At 41.3% G+C, this 21,698-nt stretch overlaps 1 protein-coding gene across 2 annotated transcripts in view; it reads left to right on the forward strand.

Moving 5' to 3' along the window:
• Positions 1-3,876: 3,876 nt before the first annotated feature.
• DUOXA1 (dual oxidase maturation factor 1) overlaps positions 3,877-21,698 on the forward strand; it is a 28,297-nt gene continuing 10,475 nt past the window's right edge. Inside the window, exons 1-4 of one of the 2 annotated variants that reach the window (XM_077260976.1) lie at positions 3,877-3,942; positions 14,746-14,911; positions 17,255-17,312; positions 18,920-19,054. In XM_077260976.1, the coding sequence (XP_077117091.1) occupies positions 14,771-14,911; positions 17,255-17,312; positions 18,920-19,054 (334 nt within the window). In that variant the 5' untranslated portion in view covers positions 3,877-3,942; positions 14,746-14,770. Of the gene's footprint in view, positions 3,943-14,645; positions 14,912-17,254; positions 17,313-18,919; positions 19,055-21,698 lie in introns of those variants that run through there. The other variant, XM_077260975.1, reaches the window with a different exon arrangement.

A 21,698-nucleotide genomic window follows, 5' to 3' on the forward strand; every position in this document is an offset into this window, starting at 1 on the left:
TCTGATTATATGTAAGTTGACAGTTTTCTATAGTATTTTAGATAAGTGGATTTACCAATGTTAGGGAAGCCAACAGAAATTATTTTAATAGTCCATATTACCATATTAGACTATTACCATAGTCTAGTTACCGATTTGATATTTTAGTAGGTAGCCTAGGAAACAATGCCTGCTTGTTCCTGTAGTGCAGCAGAATTAGGGTCAGGACACTCTTCACCTAGCTCCCAGTAAATTGGAGGGGGACTTTAGCAGAGCCCTTTCCAGGCCCGCTGTGGCCGGGCTGCTGGCGTCTGGTGACACGGCTGGAGCTTAGTAGAAAACAGGTAGATATCTCTGTGAAAACCCCTGGGAGTGTAGAATGAAGAGAAAGGGAAATGGACCCTAAGACCAACCACAAAAGAGAGCAACCAATACTGCAAACACCAATCACCACCACAACACATAGGAACTGCAATAAACAGCAAAGACCTGAGCTGGGAACCAGGTTAAATAGCCCACCCGATGCTGACGGAAATGATCTGCTGTTGAATACCTCTCAATCATCCCCAGAAAATGACTCCCTGCTAACTTGCACAGCAGAATGGACACAATCCCACCCCTGTCTACTACCAGACACAGCAGCATCATGCCTTGCCTGGCAACCATGAAACACAGCATTCCATGTTCCTGGGCAGTAAAATCCATGGGAGATATAGCATCCCACATCCCCACACATCCAACTACTCCAGAACGGAACAATCCATATGATTTGGACAGTTTCCCTGTGGGTGTGATAGCTCTGCCTCCAGGGTCAGGACAATGGCTGCACTTGCTACTGGAGTAGCGTATCTTATAACCAGACCCAATCAATTCCCAGGTGGAGCACAGAACCACAGTTCCTAACAGGCATCTGTTAGCTGTATTCAGAAGTTTCTTTATCATAGTGTTTATTGCTTCAGCAACAGAATGACTTAAAAGGAATCGGTCACCCTGCAAATTCAGCCACTTCAACATTTATATAGCGGACTTAGCTTCTAAAAAATCATAAACATTACTGTATTTTTTATTGTTGCACTTACTGAAAAATTCCCTTTTAATCCATTTGCAAATTAGGGTATTTCTGTGCATGCTTGGTGTGGCCAATGACTTGGTGAAGCCTCCAAATTGCTTATCAAGCAGTCTCCTTGAATTTGATTGAAAGTGGTTGCTTTCTCATAGTCAGCGTCAGACTGAGGGGGGCATCATATTGCGTGGTGGGCTGTGGAGGAACTTTGAGGACATTATACTGTGGGAAGGTGTTGTGAACTATACTTCTTGGCTCCCTCTTGTGGTCACTAGTGGTTTGGCACTTGGATTGTCTTTTCCCAGGTTGGGACTCACCTGCTTCGTTAGGCCTGGGGTGTTGCTATTTAAACTTCCTGGATTCTCAGTCCAGTGCCTGGCATCGTTGTAATCAGTTCATTTCTGTTTGCTCCTGTCTTCAGGTCCTGGTTCTTTGCAAGATAAGCTAAGTCCTGCTTTCTTATTTCTGTTTATTTGCATTGTTCATATTTTTGTCCAGCTTGTACAAAATGTGATTCCTGATATCGCTGGAAGCTCTAGGGGGCTGATATTCTCCCCCCTCACCGTTAGTCGGTTTGGGGGTCCTTGGATATTCAGCGTGGATATTTTGCAGGGTTTTTTGCTGACCATATAAGTCATCTTACTATCTTCTGCTATTAGTCAGTGGGCCTCTCTTTGCTAAAATCTAGTTCATTCTTACATTTGTCTTTTCTTCTTACCTCACCGTTATTATTTGTTGGGGGCTTGTACTATAACTTTGGGGTCTTTTCTCTGGAGGCAAGAGAGGTCTTATTTTCCCTGACAGGGTTAGTTAGTTCTCCAGCTGGCACGAGACGTCTAGGATCAACGTAGGCACGTTCCCCGGCTACTGTTAGTTGTTTGTGCTAGGATCAGGTATATGGTCAGCCTAGTTACCACTTCCAGCCTAGTTACCACTTCCCTATGAGCTGGTATTTATGTTTGCACACTTTGCTGTAATCTCTGAGATCCTCTGCCATTGGGATCATAACAGGAAGGGGCACTTTAAGGACATCATGCATTGGGAGATTATATTTTGTTAGGGGTTCTGTGGGGAAGTTTTGCTTTTGCTGGAGCCACTATGGAGTCCGCATGCTGTACATGTTGGGTAATGTAATATAATATTGTGGGGGTGAAAATCACTGGGGATCTCATATTCCGTGTGTGGTGCATAATTACCATGTGTTTTGTGTTTCACAATATATGTCCCTCTTTCAGGTTTATAAAGGTAGGAAATATGACCTCAGCTACTTCACCAAATATTTGTTATTTCTTTTTTTGCAAGGGGAGTTGTAATTATATCTGTTGCTATAGAGCCCAATGATTTCTATGTATGCGCCTTGCTGCACGGTTATTGAGAAATGAGTGCTCCAAGGAATGTTCATTCATCACTATCTTGCAGTGTAAATTTATTCTTCGCTATTGCCAAATCTACTTCCTTTGGACTTCAGCTTATTCATAGGAGCTGTTGTGCCTGATGTGAAGTTTGGATCCCCACTTATCAAAATTGATGGATAATTCTACAAAAAGGCCATACTGAAGCCTCAAAGAGCCAATTTAATAAATAATGAAGAATCTACAACATCGTACATGTGGATTCTTTCCTAATAAAGCAGTTAGTATAATAACCCTCTGCTACAAGATGTTTATTGGTTGATTAATTGAAGGAGTTGCAATAAACAGTATTTTGTATGACTAGTTTTTCTAGACGTCCTTGTACTACTACATAATGAGCTTGAATATTGTCAACATCTGTGGCCTGGTGCTTGTTTTGGAATATCTGGTTTTCTTTTTACCCTTTGCAGTTGATTATGAATAATTACACAGTGACTCAAGTAAATTGAAGTCTAGTTACGGTATTAAATTGTAATGTTGTTTCATATTTCACCAAGTTGGGTATTGTTAGCATATATGCACACCAAATGGATCACAGAGTGGCTATGTTGAAGCTTTTGTGAATTTTCTGGGTACCAGTAATCTACTTGTAACTACTGTTCTGCAAATGAACACACTCGGGTTTAAGGAACCATGCTTCATCACACTTCATCTATAACTCTGGTGGTCTACAATAGTATCTTTTAGACAGTTGAATTATGCTTTAGTTGATCCTGTCATATGCCAGTTGCACTCCAAACCATGCACTACTATTTTTTTGCTGGAATGGGAAGGTCTTTAAATTGGCCAACAAATCTTCCTGTTCTTGTTTGTTTCCTGTGATTGTTTAGTGCTCCCAAAGGAGCTGATTGGAGGGAACATAATGGCACCAAGTAAGAAGGAAGCAAAAAGAGATGTGAACAGGGAGCATGTGCCTGAATCATTTGTCCAGCTGCGTAATACAAGTGCCAGATGCTTGGAAGTCAACCTTGCCTGTACTCGTAAAGGACATGAACAGTCTGACAAAACTGATGGATCCCACATGCAGAATATTTGGCTTGGAAGGCAAACAGAGGTTGATGGATATGAAAACTGAATGTTATATAAGAGGACTTCCTAAGAAAAGTGTAGATGCATCTTTGAGTCCGAGTCTGAGCCTTACTTATGAGCTTCCAGGAGATGCTATGTGTTCCACCGTGCACAATTCGTCAAGTTACCTTTGCTACAAAAGTGCAAGTTTTTAACAAAGCTTCATTAATTGGTTTCTTACTCGGAATTTAATAGGGCATAGTAAGTTGTTTTTATGGTGACAGTGGACTCTCCATTTCTTACAGGGGCACTTTCCAACTGCACAGGTTGCACTTACAGTACGTCCATCCTTGTGTTTCTGTGTATATTTATGATCTTACTTGTTCCTCACAAAACTTGTGGTTCCTCTCTCTTAGGCACACAATAGAGCATATGCCATTGCTCTAGTGGATAACTAAGTGGTCCAGTACAAACAGCCAGGTAAGGATCTTTAACCTTCTCTCTGTATATTACCATTGTGTCCTTTGTTATTGCATCATCACTTTTTTAATTTTACAGCAAAATAGAAAATAAATGTAAACCTTGCTACATTCCTGCTTGTTTCCATTACATGTGGATGCTATTTCCTATACAGTACAATTACAATAATAATGCTGAGCCGCAGTAGTTGGTTGTATCTTCCATGAATCATTGCTGAGGATAACATATACATGCATATTTTCATCAAGATTTCATATTGATTTATCTTCAATGCTATTTTACATTTTAAAAGCTCCAATTCATATGATATAGCTGACAACTATCTCTCCCAACTCCACCATAAACAGCTGTCTGAGTGTTCTGAGACTAGCATTCGTGTTTTCTGAATGAGATATTATTGTGTTATCTCCTGTGAGAACAAAAGGAAGCACTGTTGAAATTCCAACTCCACATCATATGTCGGGGTAGAGATGGGAGCCAGTGGCGTACCACCAATGGCAGCAGGCCACACAATGGCTATGGGGCCCGTGAGCAGGGGAGGGGAAGAAGGAGCATCAGCTTACGCTTACTCCCCCATCATTCTTACTTTGTGTCTGATGTCTCAGCGTGGCAGGTGCAATGATGTCATTACAATTTGCCTGTTGTGCTGAGATGTGCGGCGCTTCACACCACACTCTCAGGAAACCAGAGCATCAGGTGGAACGAGGAGAGGTGAGTATTTTTTTTTCTTTAAATCAGTGACTGGTAGAGTATGAAGGACCATGGGAAGTGCATTATATTCTGTGGAGAACCTTGGGGATAGCATTATATTGTATGGCGGACCATGCGGAGAGCATTATATTAAATGGCAGACCATGGGGAGAGCATTATATTATACTAGATGGTGGCCCGATTCTAACGCATTGGGTATTCTAGAATATGTATATATGTACGCCGCGTTTAGCACAGCCACGTAGTATATAGCACAGCCACGTAGTATATAACACAGCCACATAGTATATAACTCATCCACGTTGTATATAGCACAGCCACGTAGTATATAGCATAGCCATGTAGTTTATAGCACAGCCACGTAGTATATAGCAGCCACATAGTATATAGAAGCCACATAGTATATAGCACAGCCCACGTAACACAGACAGCCACTGCCCCTGTATCAGTCGATTCCCACTGTCTCCCAACTTTTGTATCTCCTGCTGGTACAGTCTATAGTCACAGTCCATGCTCCATACCACGACTGTAGTACATGTATCCTACTCCACCTGGCAACAACAATCTTTAAGATAGTTCCTCACGTCCAGAAGATAGATATCATGACCATAGCAAACATTTCAAGCTCCAGCCAGCAACCCGTCTCCAATCTCCATAGGCCATCTATACATGGGCACCACAACCTCATGAACAGATCCTTGCTCCTCAGCATCTCTGCACCAACTCCTCTACTAAACATGTGACTTATTGTCCTCCCTCCCTGGGATCATCACACTGAATGGGCAGAAAAGTTCACACCGTCCCTCCAAAGCTAAATGTGCATTGGTGGAGGTACTACTATCCCCAGCCACACAATGGGACTAGTTGCTAAGAGAACTTGAGGTCCCTGAGACAGTAAAAGGAGTATTAGAATGATTTTTTGCCTTGATTACCAATTTTGCATCTCGCCTTATGTATGCATGAAATCCAGCCTGTACATTTCATCTGCTTACTGTCACTGAATGGGAACATTGATCCCTGAGGCTGAACTGACAAGCAAGCAAATTAGAATAAAACACATCAAGCAAATCTGTAGTAGAATGCAACAATAAAATTGACATAACTGTTGCTCTGTGTTGGAAAATGTCTGCATCCCCTAGAGCCATGGATTCCACTCTACGTCCATTGGTCAAATAGTCTTTAGAACAAGTCTAGCTTCTCACACTCCTCCCTAACTTTTTCAGCTCGGACATGAATGTCAGAGGTTTCACCTTCATGAGAATGAAACTTTGTATCATCCAGTTTCATCAAAGCATATTCCATGTCGTGCTTATGAATAAACTCCACAGTCCCCATTCCACCCTGGTGTACATCAGCATAGTAGACATCTCCAGCTTCCCTCAGATCCTGCCAACTTCCTCCCCGATGGGGGGAAGCCCTGTATTCAGTTCACTGGGACAGCAGTCTGTTCCTTTCATGGGATCCGCTATATCCTTCCCCTGATACCTGGTTTGATCTGGTAAGCTATACACGTACTCAACGAGAACCGAACTTGTATCCATTGTGTAAAAACTACAGAGTACTGACACCCAGCTAGGGGGATGGTCACTTGGCGGCCTGGTAAATAGTGTCCTGGGGGACACTATCTGGGATGGCTAGGGTGATGGTAGACCGAGTGTACTGAAGTCCCTGGGCCTCCTTTCTAATGTCATTTACCTCTCCCAGGTAGTCATTGTATTTTGTGCATTACTCACCACTGGCTGGGGGTTTGTCTGCATGTTGAGATCACTCTGTTCCCTCTCGGCTGATGCAGTGGGAACTGGTTCTTGGCTTTTGGTTATGACATTAGCTCAGTGGCACAGCAACCACTTGTGTGGTTGTGTTTTTTCCCAGCAACACATCTACTGGTAAGTGCCGCACTACTCCTACATCCACCATTCCATGACTGAGGCCCCAGTTTAAATGTAGTCAGGCCCACTGAATGTTCAGAAATTCTTCTCCAGCTACATTGACTATCATGGTGGGAACAATATATTGGTCTGATACTAAATATTCTTTGATCAATGTGACTCTGGAGCCACGGAGCCCCGCAGCCTCCCAACTTTTAGTTGGCCCACAGCTTTTGCATCTCCCTCCAGTATAGTCTGTAGTCCCAGTCCATGTTCCATACCACGACTGTAGCACATATCTTCCACTCCAGCTGGAAACAACAATCCTTAAGATAGTTCCTCACATCCAGATGACAAATATCATGACCGTAGCATGTGCATCAAGCTCCAGCCAGCAACCCATCTCAAATCTCAATAAGCCATCTATATAGGGGCACCAGGACCTCACCAACAGATCCTTGCTCCTCATCTTCACTGCACTAACTGCCCAACTAAACTTGTGGCTAATTGTTCTCTTTGCCTGGGATCAGAATACTGAGTGGCAGAAGTGTACACACCCTCCCCTCCCAAGCTAACTGCATTGGTGAAGGTACAGTATTTTCCTCAGGCAGAACCCATCACATGTGAGACCACCTGTGGTGATGGCTCCGCAGAGTCTACTATTCCATCTCCACAAAGGGACAAGTGGCCAGGATAAAAATGGCTTGAGGTTCCTGAAACAATAAAAAGAGTAATGGAATGATTGATTTCCTTGGCTTGATTACCAGTCTTGGGTCTAGCCTTATGTATTGACAAGATCCAGCCTGCATGTCTCCCTCTGCTTACTGTCACTGAATAGAAACATTGATTCCTGAGGCTGAACTGATGAGCAAGCAAATCTCTAATAGAACACAACAATAAAATTGCCGGAACCTGTGCTCCGTGCTTGAAAAAGTTTTCATCCCTAGAGCTGCTGATTCCACTTTATGTCCATTGGTCCAATAGTCTTTAGAACAAGGCCAGCTCCTCACACAAAGTTTTTTTTTACAAATGTGCCTGAATGTATCTTATTGTGTTCTACCTTACGGGCAGTGTGCTGCCTACCACAATGGCAGGGTATGTCCAATTTATTTAAAATTGCTCCTGAGGTTCAGCCTCTGACAACTGACACTAGATTTGTAAAAGGCATTTTGTTAGGGAATCTCTGCCTGCTCTATCACTGCCACTCTAAAGAATTGTTTTAAGTTTTTTTTTTGGCCTTGTAACTTTTGATCTGTGTCACGTGGAAAACACATTGTTAGTTTTACTATCTAAACCGAAACAGCACTGGGAGGTTTTATGTTATTTTTTCATAGGGCTCTTCTGGATTTAGGGTGTCTGCTTAAGACAATTATAAGTGTATGAAAGTCACGTTACTTAATCTGCATCTCTGCAAACTTGTCTGCAGTATTTTACGTATTCCTAGAACAGGTGCACCCACGCACTCTACTTGCAAAACACCCTTAAGCATTTTTTTTAAAGTGAGACAAGATGTATATTAAACATGCTGGCACAGGCGTGGCTACATTGGGCAGACAGGAGAATTACCAAATCAGGAAAAGGAATAAAATACTTTGTTAGTCAGCTAATGAGAGAACAATTTATTCTCGTCACTTTATTAATGACTCCATAAAATTCCTTCTTCATGATAGGTTCACTATCTATAGGCATATACTGTATGTATACTGTATGATGCTAAAGATCAATCATAGCTAAATGAGGTGATAGAAATATAAGAATATTGATCATCTTCAAAACATTACATTAATTTGGGAGATATAATTTTATCACTGGGCGTTATGTGGTGTTTCGTTAACTGTAATAATTAATCTATATATAACTACAATTAAAGGGAATCTGTCACCATTATTTGCTGCCTAATCTGAGAGCAGCATGATGTAGAGGTAGAAACCCTCATTCCAGCAAACTGTCACTTACTGGGCTGCTTATTTTTTTTTAAAAAATCACTATTTTATCTGCAGGAGATTATCACTAGGGGACTAATTGACTTGCTGAGAGGTAATCCAACCCCGCATCCAACACTGACTGGCAGCTTTCTGCTTATGCGCAGTGTACACAGAGACATGCCAGTCAGTGGTGTGGGTAAGATAATGCAGAGCTTAGTATCCAGAGAACTGTGAGGCCATGTGCACACGTTCAGGGTTGTTAGCGTTTTTTTCGCGTTTTTTCGCTATAAAAACGTGATAAAAACGCGAAAAAAACCGCTTACATAAGCCTCCTATTATTTACAGGGTATTCCGCATTTTTGGTGCAAATGTTGCGATTTTTTCCGCGAAAAAATCGCATAGCGGAAAAAAAAGCAACATGTTCATTAAAAATGCGGAATTGCAGGGATTCCGCACAACTAGGGGTCCATTGATCTGCTTACTTCCCGCACGGGGCTGTGCACACCATGCGGGAAGTAAGCAGATTATATGCGGTTGGTACCCAGGGTGGAGGAGAGGAGACTCTCCTCCACGCACTGGGCACCATATAAGTGGTCAAAAAATAAGAAATAAAATAATAAACAGTCCTATACTCACCCTCGATGTCTTGCCGCCTCCTCGCACGCTGCCGTTCGGTTTCTGTACCTGGTGTGCGCTGAAGGACCTCGCCGAATGACGTCACTGTCCTGTGATTGGTCGTGAGCGGTCATGTGACCGCTCACGTGACCGTGACGTCACGGGAGGTCCTGTGCGCACAGACCAGCTATACGGAACGGACGCCGGTGAGATGTCTGGGTGAGTATAAGCATTTTTTTATTTTTTTTTATTATTTTTAAACATTCTATCTTTTACTATTGATGCTGCATAGGCAGCATCTATAGTAAAAAGTTGGTCACACTTGTCAAACGCTATGTTTGACAAGTGTGACCAACCTGTCAGTCAGTTTTCCAAGCGATGCTACAGATCGCAGGGAAAACTTTAGCATTCTGCAAGCTAATTACGCTTGCAGAATGCTAAAAAAACGCGAAAAAAACGGAAAAAAAACGCAAAAAAAAAAATGCGGATTTCTTGCAGAAAATTTCCGGTTTTCTTCAGGAATTTTCTGCAAGAAATCCGCAACGTGTGCACATACCCTAAGATCTACAGCTAAAACAGTGAGGTCATAAAAATTAAACCTGGTGACAGATTCATTTTAAGAAGCATAGTTTTAAAATATATAGTTTTTTTTAGAGGGCTAATCTAGAACATAATACCAATAAGTACACCAGTTTTCTGCTGGCAAGAAGTCACATTTTGTACCTTTTAGAAATTGCTAATTTTAAAAAGTTGGCGTGCTTAGCAAAAGGATGAATGAGCACTATAATGTACACCAGAAAACTATAGTTAATTGTAGCTGCTCGCCGAAACATACGTTGAGCTGTCTGGTGTGCTCCACATCTTGTTTACTAGTAGCAACTGTTTTTTTAACTCCTGAAAGTATTTGTTTTACTATTCGGTGTGGGTTGGGGGTTATTGAACCTTCCACTGTATCATCAGTTTTTTACTTTCCTTATGGATATCTGCTTTGCCAATGAAAGCTTTGCTTCCTAGCTTCTTGGCGACGCTGTGCTGACCTGGAGGATCATTGTTGCTACTGGAGATTGTTGCGTGCTGTTTTTGGGTGTAAGCTTTCCGCATTATCCTATTCCCATTTGGTTGGTACGTTCCTATCCTTCCCTATATACCTCTCTACCTTTAGTGAGTGTTTGTATGTTTGTTGCTTTCTGTTTTCCCTGTTTTGCCTTGGTGTCTTGTTTACATTACATTTCTGTCCCATACCTCATGGAGTGGGGGAGGGGACAGCTCAGGGTTTAACAGGAGCATAGTAATGTTGGAGACTCCGGCCTCTCTACCTTCAAGAGTACCCACCGGGCAGGGATAGAAAGGGTCCCAGTTCCAGGGACAGTCTGAGGCCCTCCTTCCTCACCGAAGACCATCACAGCATGACAATGCACCAAACTTAATAAGAGTACATCTCTTAATAAATGTGGCACACCTTACTTAGGCAGTCTAAGTCGAAATACCTTTACCCCTCTCACCCCTGATACTGTTATACATTCCTAAAAGACATGTTGGTATTCAGGTAAGGAAAGCTTTTTGTGAACTATAGAAATAAATGTGTTGGTCTAACACTGGATTTTATGGATTTGCCCACACTTGTATATTTACTCCAAGTCCAAATTTCAAAATGAAAATGATATTTATAGGGAACCAGAAAACATGCTGAAAATAAGGTGATCAGAGAAAATGTACTTTGAAAAACCATTTGGGAACTACTTTATGCATCTTGGATGACTAGTTCAAAGCAGGTCTCTGGCCGCTTGTCTCCACCCTAGTTCCCATGACTGGATGGTCTTTTCCTATGTGTGTGTAAAGTTTCCAAGAGCAATAGTCACGACCGAGCTGCTGTCCAGTTATCCTCTGACACGTTACAGGAATACAGTGTCACAGTCCCAGTGCGCTGTCAAGTGTGGGGTACATCAAACTCACTTGTAGGCCGAAGGCCACCGCTGTCTCCAGGCCTCTCCGTCTTCAGGAGCCGCCACACACAACTCAGGGGACACCAAGTTCATTGAAATAAGCCAACATTTACTGGTCAGTTCTAGTTCATCAGGTTGTAACATGTGGGATAGGGCACAGCACTTTGTATTCCTTACTTCCTTAGCACAACACATCTTCAGCCCTACCATTTGTTCCTTTAGGAATATCCCCAAGCTCACTGACCGTCAGCCATAGGAATTTATTTTCCAGTTCAGCAATGCACCCGGGACCAGCCACTTGCCCTTCACGCAGTTCTGCATCCATTTTTCCCTGTATGCCAGAGGACACAATGCGCCCGTCAGACCCAACCCTGAGCTTTGGGCTTCAGACAGTGTCGGAATGTCCTCAAGGGAAATCAGTAGGCCTCCCATTGTCTTGAATGATTGGTAAATGCAGACCCTTGAAGTCCACTGCACCTGAACTTGACTTTGTCACTGTACTTCCCTATATGAGTCACTACCAGGAAGTGCCTGTTTTTCCCTTAGCATTTCCCCCCTCCCACTATGGGCTCATCCCATACATTAACTGTTTTTTATACCTGTAACATAAGCTACCTACAGTCATGATCCTATAACGGTATGTACTAGCCCTATTCTTATCTTATGTCCTAGTCTATCTTAATCTATACAGTCCTATGCTAACCCTATGCACATTCTGCATTATACACTACTCACATTGTATGTTAATGCTTCACATTACACTGCACATTACTGTAGCACAATATATGGCAATTCGCATGAGACAATGCTTGCATGAAAATGCATGACATCATTTACATTACGTGATTGTTGTCTTCAGGGAAAGGAGAAGGACACTGTAGTCCACAGCTTTACGTGTGTGTGCGTGTGTAGGGAGAGAGCTGTTAGTCATAGGGAGCAGGGTGGGGAGTAGCTGTCAGGGATCGTCCTCAGACTAGTTATCCAAGACGAATAGCTGGCTTTACAAAATATTTTTTTTTAAGTACCTCATGGAGCAAAAGATGCATGACTACAATAACACAGCCAATGTCTGATTCATGCTGCTTGTGCTTCTGGCACCATAAGGGTATGTGCACACGTTGCGGATTTTGCTGCGGATCCTCAGCGGATTTGACGCTGCGGATTCGCAGCAGTTTTCCATGCGGTTTACAGTACCATGTAAACCTATGGAAAACCAAATTCGCTGTGCCCATGCTGAGGAAAATTCTACGCGGAAACGTTGCGGATTATTTTCCGCAGCATGTCAATTCATTGTGCAGATTCCGCAGCGTTTTACACCTGTTCCATAATTGGAATCGACAGGTGTAAAAACGCAGGTGGAATCCGCACAAAAACGGCATAAAATCCGCGGAAAACCAGCAGGGAATCCGCAGGTAAAACGCAGGTCATTTTACCTGCGGATTCTGCAGAAGCTGCGCAAAAAATCTGCTAACGAATCCGCAACGTGTGCACATACCCTAAGATGCTTAACAGTTAATACAGCAGGTAGCAAAAGTTTAACAATTCTTGTTATGGACCAAGACAGGACCCACTTACAAACATTGTGACCTTTTTTCTTCTTTGGGAAATATGAAAATGAATGAATATACTTGTGATTTATCATAAGATTGTCGTCTATAGAGTTATTTGGTCAGTACTCAGTATTTTCCATCAGTATTTGTAAGCCAAAACCAGGAGTGGGTGATAAATGCAGAAGTGGTGCATATGTTTCTATTATACTTTTCCTCTATTTGTTCCACTCCTGGTTTTGGCTTACACATTCTGATGTAAAATACTGACCAAATACAGATAATGTGACGGCAGCCTTACTGAGTGGCAGAACATACACAGACAACTTTCTGTTAGTTTAGCTGGGTTCAATTGTAGTAAAATCCCCAATCCTGAATGTCTCTCTTTTACTCTTTTTTGATCCATGCATTAAGGATGTCTCCATGATTTTTTTGAGGACATAATGGTCTGCAAAAACACAGACCTGTGAACAGCACCATAGACTTTAATGGATGTGTTCTATCCATGTAAATCACAGATGAAACACATACGTGAAAAACAGACACCTGACTCCGGCCTTAGGCAGGCTTTGTTGATAAATCTATAGGCAACTTTCTTTCCAAAAAAGAAACTAATTTAATTACAACCATGCATTATTTCTAATAGGAGTAAATTGAAAAAAGGGCAAATATTTTTCTTCAATCATATACTGTACATACATATTATTATGGCACAACGCCTTTAAGTTGAGTTATACTGTGCCATATTTGTGAACTATTAGCAATGTGTCTAGGAAGAATACTTGTGTCACACCGTGTCCAGTAGAACACCTGAATGTCTCCATATAAAATCACATGAGGCATATGGAGTTCATTGAAAAAATCTAGTGCAGTTGTTTGGGGTCCGCATTAACTTGTTGTCATGTCGGACGCTGTTCAGACCAGGTCGTCCGACAGACAGCGGTAATTCTGCTTTTGACCACTATTTGCTCATTGGCGTCTGCTACATTTTATCTAGCTGTTCCGGGGTTAATTTACCTAATCCTCAGATTGGAAGCTGGGCCATTCCCATGGCCTTTAAATAGGCCGATTATAATGTCATGGGGAGACTAGGTGAGCGAGAGCTAAAAACCCGGGCCCCTGCAGTTTTCCAGTCAATTACCGGGTTGTGCATAGACAGCCAAGGAAAACCCAAAACCATCTGAGCAGGAAGATTCCTGAGCACCTTACATGTAACCCGCTCGGAATGTAGAACTCCTATGTGAAGTTTCACCTCAGCCACAAATTCAGTAATCTCCCCCTGAGAGAGAGGAGCAGCATTGATGGTGACCACGCGGATAGGATGAGACAGTTTTTCAATCCTAAAACCTGCTGTGCGTGCAAACTCCTCATCAATGAGATTTGTGGCTGAACCACTATCCACAAAGGGCGGAGGTATCAGCCTAGGGTTAAAACAGGAGTCAGGGTGAGGTTCGAGGCCTGGACATGCACACCATCAGTGTAAACTCCAGGTAGAGGGTCAGTCAGGATTTCCCTAGTCTGAGGGAAACTGCAGGGGCCCGGGTTTTTAGCTCTCGCTCACCTAGTCTCCCCGTGACATTATAATCAGCCTATTTAAAGGCCATGGGAATGGCCCAGCTTCCAATCCGAGGATTAGGTAAATTAACCCCGGAACAGCTAGATAAAATCTAGCAGACGCCAATGAGCAAATAGTGGTCAAAAGCGGAATTACCGCTGTCTGTCGGATGACCTGGTCTGAACAGCGTCCGACATGACACTTGGACAGGGCTATAATACAGCTATATGCAGATGACATATTCCGTTCAATTTCTTTACTTCCATTTTAAGTATATAAAACAGTTTGTTGTAAGCCGGAGTTAATATTTGTTGCCATAACTAAGGACTTGGCCGAATGGTTTCACAAATTTCAATTCACATCACTAAATATTGAGTTAACTTGTCTTTCTTGTTTCATGTTTCAGCTACCATAATACTAATTATTCCCAAGAGTTTCAACATAAAGATACTAACATTTCTATTATATAGGGTGTGCGGCAATGAAATTCAGCCAGTGACAACAGTTAAAGATTTAAAAAAAAAAAATTCATAGAAGAATAAAATAATAATAAAAGGTTTTTTTGCTGCTTCTTGACTACTATTATTTTTAATATATTGTTTGTATGTGTTTTGAAACTTTTTACTTTGCAATTTTCAGGTTTCCTGGCCAAAAGAAAATCAGCATGCAAACAGCTGTTTTCCCATTTTATTCCCTATGGAGAACTCCATTCCTGTTTGACACCAAAATTGTTGAAATTGTAATAATATGTCTGGTTACAGCTGCTACTTTTATCATCATATTGCCTGGAATCAGAGGAAAATGGGTAAGAATAGTTAATAAATGCAATAGTCGAGTGATTTTAAAAATGTGATAGTGAGTTTTGAACTCTAGTCTAAAGCACAGGTGCTCTTTAAACATATACGCCTAAAAGATGCCCATAAAGAGTTAAACCATTGATGCCAAGCACATTGAGCCTCTGTTCATTGGACTGCTCGCTCATCAATAATGCCTCGTTCAATCGTCAGTTTTTCCAGTATGAGTGCTACCCATATTTTTCACGTATAACATTCGTATCTATGATAGTCTATGGAGTAGTTTACATGTCTGCTTTTTATCTCAGTCCGAGTGGTTTGTGCCAGATTGGATCACTAATGTAGTACCTGTAATATCGTATGGGACTTGTAAGTACACAGAACTAGAAAAATGAAAAAAACATAAGAAATATGTTAAATAGAGAAATGCAGTAAAGTAATATTTTTCAGAAATACTTGGCTTGGTAAAGGCCAGTGTGTGGCCAAAAAATTGCCATGACTTTTTTAAATATTTGCTGAGTGAATAAATAAAGAAGCATGAGTCATCACTCCATACAACTCATTTCCATACAACTCATTATTATACCTGAGGGGACCCCAGAGCATAATAAGGAATATTTCATTCACATTGAATAACTTTGATGCAAATCTAATTTCCTGGCCAAATTCAAATGAACTGTTTAATTCAAATTTTGGCAGATTTGCTCATATCACTAACATGTATAAATGAATTTAAATAAATTATTAAAGCAGATCTGTCACCAAATTTCATAAAAACATACTGTATAAATTATTATACAGCGCTCCCACACCTGCACATTTTAGCTTTCAGTAGAATAACTCAGCAGTCAGATATTTTAGAAGAAATAAATGTTTTACTTGGAACATAACACAACAATTATCTTCATTAGATTCCAAAAAAATAAAACTCAGAGAGGTCATATAATACAGTTTCAAGCACAGTGCCATCTGCTGTCTGCTTAAGCTAATCCCTTTACAACATAAGCCTGCAGTTGTTTACTTCCATAACTGCGACATGGAGGATAACAGGAGAGAACTGAGAACACACAGAAAACAAAGAAGTCACACAGAACAAGTAACCAAAGAGGTGGCATAGTACAGTGTTAAACTGTTTGAACACTGTGTCACCTACTATCTTTTGAACACCATCCCACAGCACAAGCCTTCAGCTGTTATTTCCTCCTATGTAAGCCATATCAGAATAACTGTACAATCCTTCAGGAAGTGTTTAAACCCAATTTCAGTCATTTTTAGCTAACTGACAAATCCTCAGTATCCCTCCCTCCTGCTGATATCTCACATTGGTACAAGCTGCAGCTGTTAGTCAAGTTAGATGGGCAGAGGCAGATACTGTCACACTGTACTTATGAGGGTTAATGCAGAGTAATGCAAGCTCCATTAGATGGCAACAGAGTGGAGAGTGCGCTGAATATCCAGCTGAGAAGCAGTCCCACAGCAGTACAACGAAGCCACCACTAGGTGGCAGCAGAGTAGCCAGAGAGCTGAGTCAATACCAGAGGAAATCACAGTACAAAAAGGGAAACACCAAGGCACAGATTTTGAGGAGAGCAAACGTCAGTTCCGGCCAGTAGCAGAAATACCAGAGGAGAGAGACAAAATCAGGTCAGAGTCAAGCCAAAGTGAGGTACCAGGAAATCCAAACATACAGGGAGATAAGGAGCTGAGACAGGTAGGCGGGAAACAAAACAAACACAGTTCGGGTTAACTGAATGCAGCAGGACAGATCAGGAACTCACCAGAGCCAGCTAGCATGCCAAAGGCAAGCAATATCACTGGCACTGAATACAAGTGAAGCACAGATATATAGCAGACCGGACACAGGAATGAGGCTGTGAAAATTAACACCTGTTATGACCAGACCGGGAAAGACAAAACAAAACCCCAGCCTGGATCATGACTATACACTTTAATGCATGAGCTCTATCACTCTTTAGCTGGTCTCAGAAAATAGTCATTTTGTATCAGGATTATACAGATATGAACTTTCAAACTAAGTACAGTGGCTCATTAGGTCTAAGAGATTGATTTAATAATGTATACAGTTTATGTTATGAGATCGGGTGACGAATCTGCTTTTTGAATTCTATTGCCTGTATAAAGATTTTATTTTCAATTAGAAGCAAAGTAAATGATCAGGAAAGCTATTGACTAAACTTCCCAACCTTCCTTAGGTTTTGCTTTGTCTTTCGTTGAATGTAATGATTTAGATGCTCTATACCTCGGGTGATGCTGTTGCCATTTTATATTCGGTAGATTTATTTACAAAAGAATTAAAAGTGACATATTGTAACATAATTCTTTACTATTTTCAGAGGACTTTCTGGTTGGTGAGGGTGTTGACCAGTCTTTATATTGGCACTGTCATCATAGGTAAGTTTTGCTTGTAAGTTTGGTAAGATGTTTTTAGATATGACTATTTGCTCATAAATCACAGAATTAATACACTGCATTGCTCTAATGTGTCAACCGTTTCTCTCCTATATTTTCTGCTGCCTATGGCAAATATTGAAATGGCATCCCTCCCAAAAATATCACTAATAAGCAATCCACATAAAAATAAAATCTCAAATTGCCCTTCACTAGCTTAAATATATAATATTTTATGCATACACACTGTGGATATACTGCATGCATAAATATACTGTACAGTGATTTGACCAGAAATTTGTCAGAAATAGATACAGTGTCTAGAAAAATGATTCATTTCTGATGAACTGTTCCACATTTTTCACATTACGCCCTCAAACTTAAATGTATTCTACTGGGATTTTATGGGAAATACCAACACTAAGTTGCAAATATTTGTGAAGTGTAAAGGAAATGATGAATGGTTTTCTAATTATTTTAAAAGTATAAATCTGAAAATTGTGATGTGCATATGCATTCAGCCTCTCCTCAAGTCAATACTTTGTAGGACCTCCTTTCGCTGCAATTACTCCTGCAAGTCTTTTGGGGTAGGTCTCTACCAGTTTTGCATATCTGGAGGTGGAAATCTTTGCCTGCTCTTTTTTGTAAACTAGATCTAGCTCAGTGAGATTAGATGAAGAGCATCTGTGAACAGCAATTTTCAAGTCTTGCCACAAATTCTCAGTGGGATTTAGGTCTGGACTGTGACTGGTTCATTCAAACACATGAATATGCTTTGATCTAACCCATTTCATTGTATCTCAGGCAGTATGTTTGATGTCACTGTCCTTCTGCAATGTGAGCCTACGCCCCAGTCTCAAGTCTTTTGCAGCCTCTTACATGGTTTTCCTCCAGGATTTCCCTGTATTTAGCTCCATCCAGCTTAACATAAATTGACCAGTTTCACTATCCATGCTGAAGAAAATAACCCCCACAGCATGATGCTGATACCACCATGTTTTACTTGAAAATCCTCCAAAAATCTATAAAAAAAAACACCAAGAAAAAGGCAGAGATCCTTACCTGCCAAGGCCTCAAAACAAAGGCACTAACAGGTGTAGTGGACCCAATTAAAGATGGCAGCTACACAGGTGCAGTAATACTGATGAGACAGCCAGCTTACAATCAGGGATTGGCTGTTTGGTACACCAGTGCACAAAAAAATACAGTCTGTATGTGGCAGTGTTCACACACAAGAGATGCAGAGCATCTCACTCACAGCCTATTAATAATGCCCTTACTCTTAGATCAGGCTTGCTGCCCAGTGCTAACTAAAATGCATACCGTGTGAACAGAGGCCAGAGTTTTCAGAGCCATCTGGGCCCGACTGTATTTTTTTGTGCACTGATGTACCAAACGGCCAATCCCTGATTGTAGGCTGGCTGTCTCATCGGTATTACTGCACCTGTGAAGCCGCCATCTTTAATTGGGTCCACTGAACCCTGTTAGTGCATTTGTTTTAAGGCCTGGGCAGGTAAGCATCTCTGCCTTTTTCTTGGCATTTTTTAATGCATGAAACCACAAATGGTAAGTGATTTGTTAATTTATTCTTTTACATTTTACATTTGCAGCTGTTAATTTTACTCGTGACTGGGAAGTTGGATCGGTGACCACGACAACAGTGTATAAATCGTTCAGCAATACCATGGTAAATGCCAGTATTGGATTATGGGTTGGATTAAGAGGTGTGAATATAACCCTAGCAGGTAATACATTTTCATTACAATAACCTCTCTATAAGAAGGATAGTATACAGCTCTGGGAAAAATTAAGAGACCACCACTTCAAAAACCTATCATGGGCAGCCCAATCTCCAGACCTGAACTCCATTGAAAACCTCTGGAATGTAATCAAGAGGATGATGGATAGTCACAAGCCATCAAACAAAGAAGAATTGCTTAAATTTTTGTGCCAGGAGTGGCATTAAGGTCACCCAAGAGCAGTGTGAAAGTGTAATAATTATAGGGGATAATTCAGGAGACTCTTTGCGTGGAACAAGACAACAGGACACAGTTTTATGAGTGGTAAAGTTCATATTATCACACAGTGATTCAAACAGGTGCAGAGAGAAACTCAAGTCCACAACATTTGGTGCAAATAATAAACGCAGCTTAGCAGTCAATAGGAAACTTCAGAGGTAGATGCAAACAAACAGAGTCTATGAAGGACAGTTATTCTTGAGGAAACTTGACACGAATAGATCCTTGACTTAGTCCAGACACAGATAGATAAGCTTATAAGGCAGTTCAAATCATATCTTAGCTCAACCAGGGAGGCCTGGTTAATAGTCTCAGGTTATTGCAGAGCAGCACTGCTTACATGTCCAGCAAATGCAGATGGAAGTAACACGAGCAGCAGATGAAGGAGGATTACTGAACACTGGTGTATGCAGCAGGAACTCAGAGCAGAGTGGCAGGATCTCCAACACAGGTTCACAGGAGCAGGTGCAGGTGCAAGGCCAGGGAGTAATCAGGAGCTGGATGCAAAGCAGAATAATCTAGCACAGACTGATGGCTGGGGTGGAGTTTTATAGCAGGAAGACAAGTGCACATGAGACCAAAGACGCCATGTTGAAAAAGGGCAGTAATGCACAAAAGGTAAAAAATGTTCAGCGTCCTGACAGAAAGACTGGTGGAAAGCATGCCAAGACGCATGAAAGCTGTGATTAAAAATCATGGTTATTCCACAAAATATTGATTTCTGAACTTTTCCTGAGTTAAAACAGTAGCATTGTTGTTTCTAAATTATTATGAACTTGTTTTCTTTGCATTATTTGAGGTCTGAAAGCACTTTTTTTTTATTTTGACCATTTTTCTTTGTCAGAAAATAAAAAATTTATTACTTGGAAATTCGGAGACATGTTGTCAGAAGTCTGTAGACTAAAAGAACAATTTACATGTTACTCAAAAATATACCTATAAAGAGAAAAGTCAGACAAACTGAACATTTTGCTGTGGTCTCTTAATTTTTGCCAGAGCTGTAGAGTAGTATGTTTTTGTATTACTTAGCACTAGGTCTATTGTCAATGTTATGATTATTGAGCTACATTTTTAAGAACAAAACAATTATTTGCTTATAAATGAAAAAGAGAAGGAAGTGGTTTCAAAGAGATTTTCCTGTAAACAACTTAAAGGGGTATCTCACGTTATTACATGACATTTAGTTAGACAGCATAAAAATAAGCAAATTTGCAATTGACTTGCTTTTTCTATCTGCTGTCATTCTTCTGCAATAGGAGCATTATATTTCATAGTGTACAACTGGATTCCATAGAGATCCGCCACCAGTGTCTGCCCAGACCCTGGCTGAGTGTGCACCGTAGCTATATTAAAGAAGAGAGGTTAACTCCTAACATACCAGCCACCTCTATTCAGCCATTGATTTCTATACTGCATTTTAACTGTTTATCTCCCTTCCTCTATCTCTCAGCTCCTAATAAGCACTGCTATTAATCTTGCAAAATTACCAAACACCACCATCTGTCACTTTCAGATTAGATCACGTTATCAAGGTTCGCTCTAATTGTCCCAAGCTGCATGCTTTTTCAAATGCCCTATTATATCTATTTGCAAATATAGTGATAGCAATGTAGACTGACTACATACCACTGATAGCTGAATATGTTAGAACAAAACTTGGACTGACCACTAGGGTTGAGCGAAACGGGTCAGCCATTTTCAGAAGTCGCTGACTTTTGGCAAAGTCTCATGCAAAGTTTCATGAAACCCGACCCGACCCCTGTGTGGGGTCGGCCATGAGGTCGGCGATCTTCTGAATCTGGTATCGGAATTCCGATACCGAGTTCCGATATGTTTGCGATATCGGGAATCGGTATCGGAATCCACATTTAAGTGTTAAATAAAGAATCAAAATAAAAAATATTGATATACTCACCCTCGGACGTGCCCTGGTACTAACCGGCAGGCTTCCTTCCTAAGAATGAGCGCGTGAATGACCTGCGGTGACGTCGCGGCTTGTGATTGGTCGCGAGCGGTCACATGGACAAGCCACGACGTCATCTAAGGTCCTTCACGCGCTCATTCTTAGGAAGGAAGGCTGCCGGAAAGAAGCAGGGCGCGTCCGAGGGTGACTATTTTATAGGATCGGACGATTTCACTCGACCCGACGTTTGAGAAAGTCGGGTTTCGTGAAACCCGACCCGATCCTATAAAAATAAAAGTCGCTCAACCCTACTGACTACTCCAGAACTGTCACTCCAGGAGGAGTGCCAACCCTGCAGAAATTAGGAAGTAAGGAGATTGCGTTGCTCTGAGCTGCTCGAGGGCGAGTTGAGAATACTCTTTAAATTAGAAATGCGGGGGCAGAGCAGAGTACAGAGTCACTTTGAAA

Source organism: Ranitomeya variabilis, chromosome 5 (assembly GCF_051348905.1).
Source record: "Ranitomeya variabilis isolate aRanVar5 chromosome 5, aRanVar5.hap1, whole genome shotgun sequence".
NCBI classification, from domain to species: domain Eukaryota; kingdom Metazoa; phylum Chordata; class Amphibia; order Anura; family Dendrobatidae; genus Ranitomeya; species Ranitomeya variabilis.